The sequence below is a fragment of the Dasypus novemcinctus genome, chromosome 6 (genome assembly GCF_030445035.2).
Source record: "Dasypus novemcinctus isolate mDasNov1 chromosome 6, mDasNov1.1.hap2, whole genome shotgun sequence".
Lineage (NCBI taxonomy): Eukaryota > Metazoa > Chordata > Mammalia > Cingulata > Dasypodidae > Dasypus > Dasypus novemcinctus.
In genome coordinates, this window is record NC_080678.1 from 41,627,406 (window position 1) to 41,643,292 (window position 15,887).

Here is a 15,887-nt window from a genome sequence, read left to right on the forward strand (position 1 = left end):
GATGGAGTTGCATGATAGCAAGTCCCAGAGCCTCACCTAGAATTTCCAGGAGCCCAGACGAGACGGAAGGTTTCCCACCAAGGCCTGCTCCCAGGCTAGAGTCTGGCAGGACCAGGGCAGGGACTGCCGCCAGCAGTCAGGCTTAGCGGCTCCCAGGTTGTGGCCCAGCACCCCTCCCTGCTGGCTCTAGGACAGGCAGCTGGAAGCCGAGGCTCTCATAATGAAAAGTGGACACTGGGTTGTGCCTTGGATGACACTCCCTGGAGCAAAGTGGATTTAGTGGCTCTGCTTTCATGTGACTGGGACTCTCCTTAAGAGCTAATTAGATTATCGGGGAGGAGTCTGGAAGGCACAGGGCCCAGAATCTGTTAATGAGGAACCCAACCTCGAGAACAATGAGAGTGGGTGGCAAGCTACCCCGTTTCCCATGGCCCTCGATGCCAGCGCTGGTGGGCAGACTCCATTTGCCCAGGTAAGAAAGACCCCGGGGCTTCCTCCAGGGATATCCCACAGGACTGGAGGAGCCTGGGGACCAAGACAACCTCTGTCTCAAATTAGCACAGTCCTCTCTGGGAAGCCGCTGTCCCAACCAGAGACAGGTAGGGAGAGGTCCTTGCCCCACCATCAGGCTGCCTGAGCAATCCTTTATTTACAAATAAAAATCAGTTCTTCTGGTATGCTCTGTTAACTCTTCTTAGAGTGAACAGCCCTTGAAAGCAGTTCTTTTCAAACATCGATGTGCACACCCACTGCCCAGGGGCCTCGTTAAAATGCAGATTCTGACTCGGCAGGGGCCTGAGATCCTGCCCTTCCAACAAGCTCCCAGGTGGCCAGCTCTGGACCTGACTCTGAGTAGCGCGAGGTTGTAGCAGTCACAAAGCCCCTCCACATATCTCATCTCATTTAGTGCTCTCAAAAACCACAGGTCAGAATATCCCCATTTTACAGATGAGGAAACTGAGGTTCACGAGGGCCATGTAAATTGCCCAGGGGTCACAGAGTTTGTAGGGAGTCAAAGCTGGGGCTAGATTCCACAATCTGGTCCGGTTCAGGCCGTTTTCTGCTCCATATTCCCAGCGTTCGGGGGTGTGGCGGAGGGAAGGCAGAGGGTTCAGGGCGGCGTGGTTTTCCTGGGGGTGGGATGTGGAGTCCAGCAGCGGAGAGGCTTTATTTGAAGTGCACTGGGGGGGGGGGTGGTTTGCTCAAGGCATCTTAAGGTTGGATTTATTAACCTGGGGAGCTCAAATTGGACCTAGGAGACTTCAAACCCTAATGTGGAGCTGGCTTGGTTTCTTTCTTTTTTAAAATATACACTTCATCGGATTTTTGCTTTTAAACTACAGAAGCCATTCTTGTTCCAACAAGCCACACAATACAAATACATTCAGAGAAAAGGCCAACCACTGTCTCTCCTCCCCTCCCCAAATCCTGCCCCTTCAGGGCAGCCAGTATTAACAGCTCGGGGGGTGTGACTTTCCCCACTTTTCTCCAAACTCATATGAGCTGGCACAAACACGTATATTCAGAAATAGCGTGTTTTCCTAGGAATTTTTTTCCCCCAAGAAAAATAGGTTCACATACCATTATTTGGTGAATTGCTCATTCACTTAACAATATGTTGCAGGCACGCCTCCACGTCAATACATATGGAACCACGCACAGTCTTTCGCAGCTGCAGAATGGTCCATCGTGCGCATCCGTCTGCTATTGACGGACGTGCAGGATGCGCCCAACTGTTTCCCACGGCGAACCTAGAGCCGCAGCTTTTATTCCTACAGGGCTTTAAGGCAGGGCCGCACCCACCGGTCTTGACGGGCATACGTGTGGCTCGGCGGGGCCTGGGAAGAGTCAAGAGCTGTGACATGACCAAAGCAGGTCAGGATTACTGTCATCGAGCCATTTCTCTTAGAGGGGAAGAGAAGACCGCCGGCTGCTGTGTGGTCCCCTCGGTGTGCATTAGCACGTGGGCTCGTTCCTTTGACACAAAGTGATTTGGTCTTGCCTTATCACCAGTTCCATCACCTTCCACACAGGTTTTTGGAGACCGTGGGCCCAGATGTAGGCGCAGGGGAGCATGAGGAAGGTCAGATTTCTCTTGGAGGTTTCTGGTGCGGCTTCTCTCAGGCCTCAGAGGCAGCCCCCGTGCCCCAGGCAGGCCGGGGTCTGGCTTCCACTGCTCACAGTAGGTCTACGCCCTCTCCTAGGAGGCCGGGGGGTCAGCGTGGGCCCCATCCTCAGCAGCAGCGCCTCGGACATCTTCTGTGACAATGAGAACGGGCCCAACTTCCTCTTCCACAACCGGGGCGATGGCACCTTTGTGGATGCTGCAGCCAGTGCCGGTGAGTGAGTGCAGCCACCGCCTCGGGCCCCCTCCCCACGGGCCCTCAGGGGACGCTGGGCTGGCCTGCCCCCTCCGGCAAGAGGGCAGGCCGTACCACACAGAGAACTGTTGCTGACCTCTGATTCCACGTCCCCTGTGGCTCTCACCAGGCTGGGGAGAGGGGGTCTGGAATCCCCGACCATTATCCATTTTCCAGCATTTGGAATTGGTTCTTCTGAGTCCTGCTTGTGTCTCTCAGCATCAGTTCCCACTCCAAGCTGTCTTTCGGAGCCCCTCCCACATTTATATTAAACGTTCAGTTCAATCCAATAAACTTTATTGAGCCTCCCTGCAAAGTGCCAGGCTAGTGCTTGGAGCTGGGGATGTCCCCACCACACACACACACACACACACACACACAAGGCGCTGACCTGCTGGAGGGAAACCAAGAGCAGAAACAAATGGCTATAATAAGAAACAGGATAAAATCCATGGAAAACAATGCCCAGGCTCCCAGCTCTGCGCCCCTTTCTCCCTTGGTGCTCATCACTCATCTGCCTCAGGGCCTTTGCACCTGCTTTTCTCCACTGCCTGGAGTGCCCTCTCCCCCTTCTCTATCTGCAGAACTTCTATTTATCCCTTAACACTCAGCCCAAATGCTGTCTGTGAAGCCTCTCCTAGCTCTCCCCTGTGCCTCCTGAGCGAGCTTGTGCTTTCCTCCGTGTCCCCACTGCCCCTTGCTTGTGCCGCTCACATGGCTGCGAGGATTGATCTGTGAGCTCCACAAGGCCTGCGGCCCTGTTCTAGTCATTCTTCACCCAACGCTTGGCACAGTGGTCACCCAGTAAGTGTCGCTGACTAACTGAGTGGACACTTAGTACATGTTTGTGGATGTAATCAACCTATTAATAACGTCTTCCCTCCAACCCCTGCTCCCTACTCTTTCCCTCCCCATCCTGCCAATGAATGGAGCATTTGCTCTCACCTCCTTCTTCCAGAAGAAGAGGGAGTGGGGAGCTGGACACACAGATCAGAGCTCCTAAAAGCTCTAGTGCCGACAGCTAGCATCAAACCCCTGAGCCTGCGCCCATCCATTTTCTTTGACTTAAGAGCACCTACTCTCTCAGCTCGCTGCTCGGAATCCCCCATTTTGGAGAACTGGTGGCCCAAGAAACCCTGGCTAGGATCCGACCAGCCCCTGAGCCTTGCCTTACCCTCTTTTCCTTCCCTGGAAAACCTAATGCTGGAAGCAGCTCCCCTGGCCTGTGTCCCCTGCCTCACCCCTCCCGGTGCTATACTCTGGCAGCAAATTTTTCTCAGTGCTGAAAAAATCATAAAGCAAGGGGTAGGTGTGTGTGCTGGGGAGGGGGTACCTAGAGGGTTTGATAAGGTGTTAAAGAGATGGAAGCAGAGGTGAGTGAACAAGTTGGAGCGGGAGAAGGTATCAGGCGGGAGGAGAGAGGAAAGGTGCTAGGCCCGTAATTGAAAGTCAGAATGATTGCAGGGGTTTAACAAGACATGTCAAGAGGGCATTCATCACCCCAACAGATGCTGCTGTGAAATGCAGCCTGGCACCGATTATTCCCGTGAAAGGGAACCAGCTCCTTGTCAAGGTGCCTCATAGGTAGGAGAGAAATGGGCCAACACAGAAGGCCACTGACATTGGGGCTGGGGAGCTTTGCGGAGAATTAATGGGGTATTACTCCTGGAGGCTCGGGGCTGCCCTCGGTTTCAATTCCTATTTCTCAAGCCTGGGTCTCACGGCATCTTCTCTCTGTGCCCCCCCCCCAAGATCCTTCCCTCCACCAAGAGGATGCTCAGCCCCCAGAGTTCTTGGGCCCCCTCCTCCCCCTGCCTTCTCCTGCCCCACCCCCAGGATCACCCTATTTTCAGCTGACAGGAGCTCCCTGGGCCTTGGGGGTCTGTGATCCCCACCCTCTGACATACTGTTCTGTCACCTGCCATCTCTAGGGCCTGATGGCCAAAGGCAGTTTGTCCCAGCATCAGCGTGGGGATTTACGCTGGCCTCCACCAGCTCTTGGCTCTGCCCTTGGCCAGAGGAAGCATGTCAGGAGGTCAGGCCGGCGATCTGAGCAAGGCCACTGCTGGGCCGCCAAGATGAACTCGGGCCACTGGCAGGTGCTGGGACGGCAGGCGCATGTGCCACGGGATACACAGCTTCTCTCCCCTGATCCCGCAAGGCCCACTGCCGGCTTCTCTGTCATGGCTGTGGCATTTCCTCCGCTGCCACCAGTATCCCCTTCCGTCACCTTATTTACATCTATCTATTCATTCAGCATGTCTTTACTAAAAATCGCTAGGCCACAACAGGCACCAAGGTAGAAGCTGAGTGTCCACAGGAGAGCAGAAAAGACACCGTACTTACCTCTGGGAGTGTAAGGTCTAGTGGGAAAATCGGACCCTAAGTAAACCCCCCAGGGCGATGAATGCCAGGAGGGAAAAGAGGAAGCTGTTGGGTAGAACAACAAGGTGGTGGAGAGGGCTGGGGTGGTCAAAGAAGGATTCTCCAAAGAGTTTTTAGCTGACAGCAGAGGAATTACAAGGCGCCCAGTCACCAAGAGCTGGAGAGCATTCCAGGTGCAGCAAGGGTCCAGAAGCTGGAAAGAGCGTGGTCCACGGAGGAAGGAAGGATCCCTGGGTGCTGAAAGCATAGTGAGTAGCAGGGACGGTGGTACCAGATGAAGACGGAGAGGCAGGCAGGGCCTTGGAGTCATGCTCAGGAACTTGAACTTGTCCCAGGAGTACTGGGCAGCCATTGAGAGTTTCAAGTGGCCGTGTTGGGGTGACTGGAAAGATTTTCTTCCTCCAGCATTTCTATGAGTCTCCTCCCCTGCCCCATGCCACTCCGAAACGGAGTAAAAGCAGTGCATGCCGGGCCACCAAAAGGCCGCCCACCCTCCACCCTAGGGAGACTTCTGAGACGCCCATCCACTCCCAGCAGGGCAGGGCCACTCCAAGGGTCACCCTCCACTGTTGCTCTCTGGGAGCTGGAGCCAGGTGGGTGTCTGCAGCGTGGGCAGGGGCCACGCCCTGAGGGCTCCCGCCTCCCTGCCCAGGTGTGGACGACCCCCACCAGCACGGGCGCGGCGTCGCCCTGGCCGACTTCAACCGCGACGGCAAAGTGGACATCGTCTACGGCAACTGGAACGGCCCCCACCGCCTCTATCTGCAGATGAGCGCCCACGGGAAGGTCCGCTTTCGGGTAAGGAGAGGCTCGCCCCCCGCCCCAGCCACCACGTGCCGCTGTCTCCTGGCCCTGGCACGTCGGAGGCACTGCAGCCCGCCCCACGCGTCCCACCAAGGGGAGCACAGTGAAGGGGCGGCTGTAAGATTCTAGGGCCTCAGGTCAGCAGGGGAGGGAGCAGTCTCCCAAGGTGGGCTGGAGCAGGGTGAAGGAGGACCCCTGAGGCTGGACTTCGTTCTCTGTGGAGCGCATTTTCCCGGTGGCTCCCAGAAAACCTGCTCTGTAGCCCTGGCCTGAGCTTCTCAAAGTGAGGGTCGGGCGAGGGCACAGCGGTGGGAGAGAAGGGAGATTGAGGCCACAGCAGCTGTCCTTCAGGAAGAATGGCAGATGGGTGGGCGAGGGACCTTGACCTCAAACCCCTCCTTGTGCCCCCTTTCCTGTGCTGTCCAATAGACTGCGAGGCCAAGAATTCTTTAAAGGGGCTGTTTGGTGGCAGCTGAGGTGCCACCAGCAGGACGAGCTTGAACTTGGGGCTTTCTCAGTGGAGGGCAATACAGGGCATGGGACTATTGAAGCGGATATCAGAGACCCAAGATTGTTCTGAAGGCTCAGAGGTTTTGCCAAAACCCCCTGAGGGAGTGAGGACGGTCCAGCATTTGCCTGGGGCTCGACAGTCCCAGGGAAGCCTCCGGGGGAACTTCTGTCTGCAGGATCCTGGAGAGGCCACGGTTCTGAGCAGCCTCCTTGCAGGCAGCCACCTTGGGGTGCTCCGGCCCGGCTACTCCCTCCCTGCTGAGCCTTGAAACCCAGGCTCTCTGGATGGGAAGGAGCTTGCCTGAGGTCAGGGCTGCAGATCTGGAGTCTTAGATGATTTCATCTTTTTTCAGCTCTTTGTTTATTTTAAAGATGTATTTATTTATTTCTCCCCCTCCCCCTGTTGTCTGCTCTCTGTGTCCATTCGCTGTGTGTTCTTCTGTGTCTACTTGTATTCTCACCGGGTGGCATTGGGGATCTCTTTCTTTTTGTTGCGTCATCTTGCTGCATCAGCTCTCCGTGTGTGCGGCGCCACTCCTGGGTGGGCTGCAGTTTCGCAAGGGGTGGCTCTCCTTGCGCAGGGGCCACTCCTTGCGTGGGGGGCACCCTTACGAGTGGTCATCCCCGCGTGGGCCAGCACTCCTTGCTCACAGCAGCAGTGCACATGGGCCAGTTCACCACATGAGCCAGGAGGCCCTGGGTATCGAACCCTTGGAACTCCTGTATGGTAGGCAGACGTTCTATCTGTTGAGCAGATCCCTTTTTTCAGCTCTTTATGCTAACCCAGTGCTTCTCAACCAGGGGCGATTTTGCCCCTCTACCCCAATCCCAAGCCAGGGGACATTTGGCAATGTATAAAGACTCTGTTGGCTGTCACAACTGGGGGTGGGGGCTCATCTAGTGGGGACAGGCCAGGGATGCTGCTGACCCTCCTGCATGGCACAGGACAGATCCACAGCCAAGGATTAGCTGGCTCAAAATGCCAGTAGTGGCCTCTCCCCAGAGCTCACAGAAATAATAATAATAATAATAATAGCCCCATTTATCAGGTGCCAGGAACTGTGCATTACACACATTATCTCAGAAGCCCAGGTGTCCAGGGGGCTATGCAGGTCTCCCTTTTCCTAGGATCAATAGAATAAGAATAAGCTAGAGATCCCAAGTTCCCTTCATTCCCCTGCTCAGACCACTCTGGCCCACTGGCCAGGCTCTTAATCAGCCCCATTACTGTGCTGAGGGTGGCAAACTCTCTCCCTGGCCTCCCCAGAACACTCAGCTCACCAGCTGTCCCAGGCCCATGGAGAGAGCCTGTCCTGGAGGCCACGGGGTAGAGGCAGGGCCAGGGCCGTGCCGGAGGGTAGAGGGGCACCCAGAGACACTAGCTGTGCCTTCTCAGCCATCTCCTGGTGTGACCTGAGATTTGGACAGGTTGCCAGAGTCTTAAAGGAACAAAGATCCTCTATAATGGAAGTGAAAGATCACCCCACACAACTCTCTTTATATTTCAAAGGCAAGTGCCACACCTGAGACCCTTTGCCAGGTCTGCCCCAGGTCATGCCAGCACTTTGGGGTCCCAGCTGGGCTATTCTGAGGTCTTCTTGGGTGCCTTGGGAAGGTATAGCTGATATTGCAACCAACAAAGTAAATGTCTCAAAAAACAACAACAACCGAACAACAACAAAAATAAACATAGCTAAAGGCAGCCTGCCACCTTCCTTGCAGCTGACAGCAAAGGCAGGGGGTGGGAGGGTTCCTGGGAGTGGCCAGGATGAGCGTCAGTGATCTATTTAGCACCCACTCTGTGCCAAGCATTTTGCACACAGTCCTCTCAGCCTGGGGCCATTACCAGCCCCATGGCCCTGAAGGGTGCCATTCCCCGGGGTTGAATAACTTGCCTGAGCTTACACAGCTAGGCAGTGGGAGGGGCTGGATTCAAATACACAGCACCTTCTGGTGGCCCACCTGGCTTCCGGCTCCGGAAGGATGCATAGTAGGAAGGGCCCAGGACCTGGAAGCATAAGACCTGGAGTGTTCTCTGGGCTCCGTGGCCTCACTTGTGAAATGGGAACACTAACGTCCTCATAGGGCAGGATGGGAAGAGCCCAGTGTGTCACTGATGTGCATGGTGACAGTTCTTTTTCCCTCTTGTTCTCCTATAAGCAGCCTGAGATTCATGTGATCCTAAAACGCAGCTGCCCCAGGTCCCTTCCTGGAGGGAAAGAGGAGGTGCTGGGTCCAGACTGCCTTGGACTTCGATTGCACATCCCTCCCAGTGGAGGGGAGTCGACCTATGGCCCCATGTCCCACCTCCTACCCATCCATCCACTGACCTGCAGCCCTCTCTCCTCCCAGGACATCGCCTCGCCCAAGTTCTCCATGCCCTCCCCTGTCCGCACGGTCATCGCCGCCGACTTTGACAATGACCAGGAGCTGGAGATCTTCTTCAACAACATCGCCTACCGCAGCTCCTCGGCCAACCGCCTCTTCCGGTAGATGCTTCCGGCTGGCTAGTGGCCATTGGCCATTGGTGGCTGGGGGTCAGGAGGAAAGTTGGGTGTCAGAAGGGCCGGGCTCCATGGGCCAGGGAGTCAGCTGAGGTGGAGAAAGTTCTCCTAATGAAGGAACAGAAGGAAGGGGAAAGGGCAGGGAATGAGCAAGAGGGTGCTTAGCAATGGAGAGAGGATCCCAGGCAAGGCTCGGCCTCCTTTTGCTGCAGGAAAACGGGCAGAGGAACATGGTCTGAGCGTGCCTGGACCCAAGAGCCACAGGAGATAAATCCACCCTGCTGCAGAACGGGGTTACAGTCAAATCTGCCTGGCAAAATCTTGGTTAAACAAAGTTAAACAGGTTGTTGACTGTAAGACTTAGAACCTTCAGCATGCCATGTATATTTTTACTTTCCAAAAAGTGGCCAGAGTATTTCAAGCGGATTTGACCACAGGACACTGTTTCAAAAAAGATTTTCTTTTGGGACTGATACTCTGCAAGCATCCTTTGGGAAATGCTGGAAGAAACCATTTAGTGGCAGACAAGGGAACAAAAAGTTATAGAAACAGAAGGGACTGAGCATCACATCTAAGGAGACAACACATCTCTAAGGGTGGTCCCGAGACCACTGACATCAGACTCACCCAGAGCATTTATTTAAAATGCACGATCCCAGGGCCCACCCCAGATCTCCAGAATCAGGATGTCAGGGGATAAGGCTCAGGAATCTGTATTTTCAACAAGTGCACTAGATGCCAAATAATTGTTGTCACACTGGAGTTTGGGAACACACTTCTGGCCGCATGTGGCCTGAGGCATCCCTGTTCCTGGCCTAAAACCTGCTGGTGGGCTCAGGACCAGGCAGAGAGCAGAGGCTGGGCCAGGGGATTTAGATTCAGGATATTGGCCAGATCACCTGCTCAGGTCCCCAAGATCCCTGTCCCCTCCCCCAGGAGGATCCCAACTATTAATCAAAGGTGAGAGCTGTGACTAAGTGTGTTTTAAAATATAATTATTAACAAATCGTCAATCCTGGCTGGAAGTAATCACCCCCCGAAGGCACCAGATTCACTAATTAGGTGCCTTGCAAAAAGCTTATTCACAACTTCCAGATTAATTGCGGAAGATCAATTACTCGTTAACAGAGACACTGCTTTCCTTCTCTGGCTAATAAAGTGTCACTCGCAGGGGCCCCTGAACACCAAGGAGTCGGCTAGTGCTCTAGAACCAGGCACCTCCCTGGTCTCCTCCTCCCCCCGGCCCTGCCTGCCTGCCCTTGGAGCACGGCCTGTTTCAAACCTCCCAGCCCTCTCCTCAGCTGCTCTGAGCGTGGGTGGGCAGGGAGGACGGGGGCTGGCCCAGGGCTGTCAGAGGACAGGCTTGCCACCTGGTCACTTGTGGGTCAGTGTGTTTGCTTACACCCAGCAGCAGCAGAAGCCACTTCCCAGGTCCGTGACTCTGCCCCAGATACCCCTGGCAGGTGGCTGGGTTGAGCACACAGCACAGATCAAGAGGAGCCACAGCTGGGGTGACCATTCGGCTGCAGCTGGGACAGCCTAACACACACCACTACCACCCCACACCGCAGGGGCACCTCACCTGTGGCTGAACAGAACATCTGGGGCTCCCCTGCCAGCCCCTGGGGGCTCCAAGCCGCCGTGTGCTTGTGGCCATCACTCGCCTGGCGTCTGAATAGGAGGAGACCATGGTACCTGGTTCTCAGGCCACAGAGCAGGAGCGCTGGGCTCCTTGGTGCTCAGGGGCCCTGGGCAGTGACACTTTATTAACCAGAGAAGGAAACCAGTGTCTCTGTTAACGAGCAGTTGTTCCTCCACAAGTCGTGCAATGACACCCAGGGTAACCAGAGAATTTGTTGCCAAACTGGGGCAGCTGGGCGAGTGAAAGGGGGCCCTGTTAAAAATGGCGGGACTGGGGAGCAGATGTAGCTCAAGCGGTTGAGCTCCTGTTTCCGATGTACAAGATCCTGGGTTTGATCCCCAGTACCTCAAACAAATAAACAAACAAAAGGCAGGACACACAGGACACATGAGCAGGGACTGTCCCTGGCCAACTGGGATGTGCACAGCACCCCAGTCAACCATCCCAACCCTCTCTGATCTGTTCTGATCTCTCCAGCTCCTCACCACTGGGCTCTCACTCTCTCAAGGGCAAATGCAAATCTGGTCACACCCTCTTCTGCCTAAAACCCCTTGGCAGCTCCCGTTGCTTTCGGGTTAAGTCCACCCTCCCATGCATGACCCACCAGGCCCTGCTTCTGTCCCCAGCCTCGTCACTCTCCATGCCCCCCTTTCCATCTAAGCATCAGGCACACGGGGCTTGGCTCCCTTGTGAGCTGTGTGGGCCTGGACTCTCGCCCTGCCCACCCTTGACCCCCACCCCTCCCTCTCCACCTGAGTAGCAGGGATGGTCCATAGTTCTGCTCCCAGCTTAGCTGCCCTTCCTCTGGGAAGGCTCTCCTGGTTGCCCAGGTCCAGGTGAGCTCCCCTCACCCCTCTCGCCCCGGGTCCCCCGCAGTGCCTTGCACTTACAAATTGCTGCATAAGGATGTGTTCAATGAAGTGGAACAGCTGGGTTTTAGCCTTAGGAACCCATAACTTCACTGTCGCCTGAACCACGCGATGTCTCTGCCCAGCTGTGACAGTCTAAGGGTGTGCATGGCCCCAGCTCACTGCCCCAACTGTGCACATGAATACGCTCAGCACATGTCCCCCGTGGGCGGGTGATGTGCTCCTGGGGTGTCTGCTCCACCCTGCAGACCCCCACAGCTCCACAGCGCTCTCTGCTAATGGCCTCGGGGCCCCCAGGGCCTCCCGCAAAGCGCTGGCCACAGCACAGCCCTCTGCCATCCTCTGTGATTTGGACGTTCAACAGCTTCCTGCAGATGTGGTAGGGGGTGTCATGCAGATCCCTCCTGGCCCCTCCGTCTTCCTCAGCGCTCCTCACACCGAGGGCACCCAAGACTGTGAGAGGAAAGAGGAGGAGAAAGCCAACAGCTCCAGCTCACCCCATCAGCATTACGCTCAGTGGGGAGGAAGAGCAGGATTTTCATAGCAGTTTTCTCCAGTACATGTTACTATGGTTCAGAATTCAAAACAGGCAGGACCCTGCAACCCAAAGGGCTCCTTTCCTCCCTTTTGTCCCTGGAATCCATCCATGCATCCCACAGGCATGAGCTTGGAGCTTTCTGAGAGCCAGGCTCTGTGTTAGATGCCACGAGAGATGCAAAGATGAATAATACATGGCCCCAGCCTGCAACAAGCTCTCTAACTAGCGAGATGAGATACATCCATACAGAGCTTTAACACAAGGTAGAAAGTGATAAGGGCCACGAAAGAGATAAACACAGAGCAAGGAGGGGTTGCTTCTAGGGCTTGGGTCAGGTGTATTTGAGCAGGGTATTTGAACCCCAGCTAGGGTTCAGAACTAGGAAACCCAGGGCCACCTGACAGCAGGCGAAGGTCAGCTGAAGGTAGCTGAGTCCCTGCTCCTTCTCTCTCCATCCACCGCCCTTCCCCAGGCTGTCTATAACTTACCCATTAGAGAGGAAAAATCAATACTCACCGATGTAAATTAAAACCCACAAAGGGAGCTGGCAGGGTGTAGCAGGGCTGTGAGCAGAGTGGCCCCGTGGGCACCCAGGTGGCATCCCACGCAGTGGACCTGGGAATGCACAGGGGGTGGGGAATGGAACGAGTGGGCTCTATGTCTGGGGGTCCGGGGAGCCGCATCGGAGTGGTACTCACCCATGACGGGCCTCGTCTCCTCCTGCAGCGTCATCCGCAGGGAACACGGAGACCCCCTCATCGAGGAGCTCAATCCTGGCGATGCTTTGGAGCCCGAGGGCCGGGGCACAGGTGAGGGCTGCCCGAGGGCCACGCCGGCACGCCCCGTCTCCAGGCCGTCCATACCTGAAGGCCAAGGCGGGAGGGGTGGAGCTGCCAATCCCGTGCCAGGACCCTCGTGCTCTACTCAGAGACCTTGACACCCAAGGGCAGGGTGAGAGCAGAGACAGGAGCTCCTGGAGGCTGCAGGCGGCAAGCAGCGGAGGGGACGGTCCATTCTCCTGCAGGGCTGCGGGGGCCGTGGGAATCTAGGGGCAGTGGCTTCTCCAGTGGTGCCTGGATGGCAGGGGCCCTGCAGTGTGACCCTCCCGTCCTGGCACTCAGCTTGGCGTCTTGTGACTCCTGGCCTGCTATTGCCGTGCTTTGTGGTCTTGAAAAGTGTCTTCGCCTTCTGGGCCTTGTCCTCCACGTCCATAGAATGGGGATATTAGAGCTGCCCTCCTCTCTACTCTGGGTGGCAATGAAGACCAAAGGAGGCTCTGTGTAAGCAAACATTTAATAAATTGACGAGAGCTGTGCCAATACAGAGGGAGTTTGTTATTCAAACCAGAAACCATAAAAGGAAGACCCGAAAGAAGTCCTCTGGTCTGAGTCATTGCCCCCCCACACACACACAAGTCCAGGAGAAAGAGAGGGAATCCCCTCCTGTGAATTCCTACCAGGAGCTGGCCACATGCCAAGCCCTTTGCGTCGTCTCAGTGCATAGTCACAGTAATCCTAAGAGGTAGGTACTGTCACGGGCAAGGAAACTGAGGCACAGAGAGTTTTGAGTGACTTGCCTGAATGCACGCAGTTAGGCGGCAGAGGAAACAGGCGGCCGTGCGTGGCTCTCTCCCTTTGCCTGCCACTTCACCCAGGGTTGGGGGCGCTGCACCTGGTTTGGAGCCCCTCTGCCCTGGGGGTCTCCTGGCCGAAGGCCAGAAGTGAAATCTGCCTCGTTGCAGGGGGTGTGGTGACGGACTTCGATGGAGACGGGATGCTGGACCTCATCTTGTCCCACGGGGAGTCCATGGCTCAGCCGCTGTCCGTCTTCCGGGGGAATCAGGTGTGCACGGACCTCAGGACCCATAGAGCCCAGCCAGGTGTGCTCTCATGGGCCTGGGGTCGATGAGGGCAGAGGGGTCCAGGCTGCCTGCTTGGCCAGGGAACGGGCAATGGAAATCCCAAGGCTTCGTGGAAGCCAATAAACGGCCAGCAGCACAGGGAAGCTCCAGGAAGAGCTGCCTCCCGGGAGGAGCCCTGGGCCCCTCTGCCTTCCTTTCCCTTCTCCTCCCAATACTCTCTTTTTCCAAAGGCTCTTGACTCCCCCCTCCTCTCTTTCCAGCACCTTCTCTCTCCCTTCAGCCCTCTGCCATGTTCCCTGTTCTTGCCCGGCTTCCTCTTCCTCTCTCCTCCCTTTGTCCTTCTCTTCTCTCCCTCTTTGTTCCTTCTCCCGCCCCTGGCCCTCCCCCAGCTGGCCCTCCCGCCCACCTGAAGCCCCGCTTCCGCCTGTCTCCCGCCCTCCAGGGCTTCAGCAACAACTGGCTGCGGGTGGTGCCGCGCACCCGGTTTGGGGCCTTCGCCCGGGGGGCGAAGGTGGTGCTCTACACCAAGAAGAGCGGGGCCCACCTGAGGATCATCGACGGCGGCTCAGGCTACCTGTGCGAGATGGAGCCCGTGGCGCACTTCGGATTGGGTGAGTGGGGGCCCGGTAGGCGCAGTGAGCTGTCACCGGACAGCGGGTCCTGAAACCGTGTTCCCTGACGTGCTGAGGGATTAAGGGACTCTTGGTGTGGGCATCTTCGGGTACCGCCTCTGGCGCTCAGGGAAGACACCAGCTATTGGCAGCAAGCCCTGTTGTGAGATGAGCTCAAGATGGAGGGAACAGGAAATAACCAAGAACCTGGCTGTTTTCCTACCCCACCCCTGCAGGGGTCCCCACCTGCGGGTCTCAGTGGCATTAGTTCACTTTGGAATCGGAGTATTTTACCCTCCATTTGTCCAAGTCTGCAGGCTTGTTCTTCAAATATTGGCCTGCACCTCACTTGTGCAAACCAGCTCTTTCCCTGGTATCTTAGAAGGTAGCTCAGTGAGGAAAGTGGCTCTCCAAACTCCTGGTATTTTCTCTTAAATGGAAGACTTAGGGGAGCCATGCATTCACAATGGGAAAATGTCACCCCCATAGGATGAAAATTGGTTCTTGAAAAGGGGAGAATGAAAAAATCTTATTCCTTTATGTATTTGCTTAAAAGCACAGATATATATACACTACATAGACAGATATATAGTATACCTGTAGTATTAATGAGATATCACTATACACCTACTAGAAGAGCCAAAATAAAAATTGAAGACAATACCAAATGTTAGCAAGGATGCAGAGAAACTGGAACTCTCATTCATTGCTGGCAGAGCAGCCACTCTGGAAAATAGTTTGCCAGTTTCTTTAAAATAAATAAACTAAACATACTACTATCATTCGAGCCAGCAGTTGCCCTCCTGGGCATTTATCCTTGACAAATGAAAACGGATGTCCATACAAAAACCTGCACACAATGGTTTACAGCAGCTTTATTTGTAATAGCCAAAAACTGGAAACAACCAAAACACCCTGCAATAGGTTAATGGTTACACAGACTGTGGTACATTCATACATAGAATACTACTCAGCAATAAAAAGGGATGAGCTATCAATACACACAACAACCTGGATGGCACTCAAGGACATTATGGGGAGTGGAAAAATGCAATCTCGAAAGGTCACATACTGCATGACTCCATTTCTATAATGTTTCAAAATGACAAAATTATAGAGATGGAGAACCGGTTAGTAGTTGCCAGGGAAGGTGGACAGGAGGGGTGGGTGACTGTGAGGGGCAGCCCCAGGGAGTTCTGTGTAGTAATGGAGTGGCTCTGTGTTCTGACCGAAGACGGCTGTCCCGCAAATCCGCATGTGCGAGAAAATGAAATAGACCTGTGCAGACACGCTGCCCCAGGGTCACATTCCTGGTTTGGATATTTTGCTAGAGACGTCACGGGGGGACCCGGGTGGAAAGGTAAACAGGACCTCTTTGCATTATAGGTTCCTGTGAACCTATAATTATTCCAAAATAAATAGTTTTAAAAGAAATTCATCATGGGGGAGATTGGAGGGGAAAGTCTAAAAATGCTTCTTGGGGCAGAGGGTGGGGGGTTGCAATAGTGGAAAAAAGGTTGAGAGAGACAGAGGGAAGCCGAGAGCGCCTTGGCTACAACACCGTGGGGAAGAAAGCATCGGCGTGGAAGCGCTGAGGTTCAAAAGCAGATACCCGCCCCCAGGTGCCAGCACCTTATGAGGTGACACAATATTAATATTAAAAGAATGAGCAATATGGTCTCAAGTTAATCTAGATATGCTAATACTATGTACACATCACATGTGCACAGAAAAGACCTAAAAGAAAAGGGCCCGAAGTGGGGACCGTGACTCTCTGAGTGGCCGGAACAAGACAATAAGCCT

At 55.0% G+C, this 15,887-nt stretch overlaps 1 protein-coding gene across 1 annotated transcript in view; it reads left to right on the top strand.

Annotated features, from left to right (window-relative positions):
* The window catches only part of CRTAC1 (cartilage acidic protein 1), a 141,552-nt gene that overhangs the window by 113,091 nt on the left and 12,574 nt on the right, over positions 1-15,887 (top strand). The window contains exons 6-11 of the mRNA XM_058298644.1: positions 2,205-2,339; positions 5,398-5,543; positions 8,412-8,548; positions 12,339-12,421; positions 13,354-13,454; positions 13,916-14,084. Of these exons, the coding sequence (XP_058154627.1) occupies positions 2,205-2,339; positions 5,398-5,543; positions 8,412-8,548; positions 12,339-12,421; positions 13,354-13,454; positions 13,916-14,084 (771 nt within the window). The remainder of the gene's footprint in view (positions 1-2,204; positions 2,340-5,397; positions 5,544-8,411; positions 8,549-12,338; positions 12,422-13,353; positions 13,455-13,915; positions 14,085-15,887) is intronic.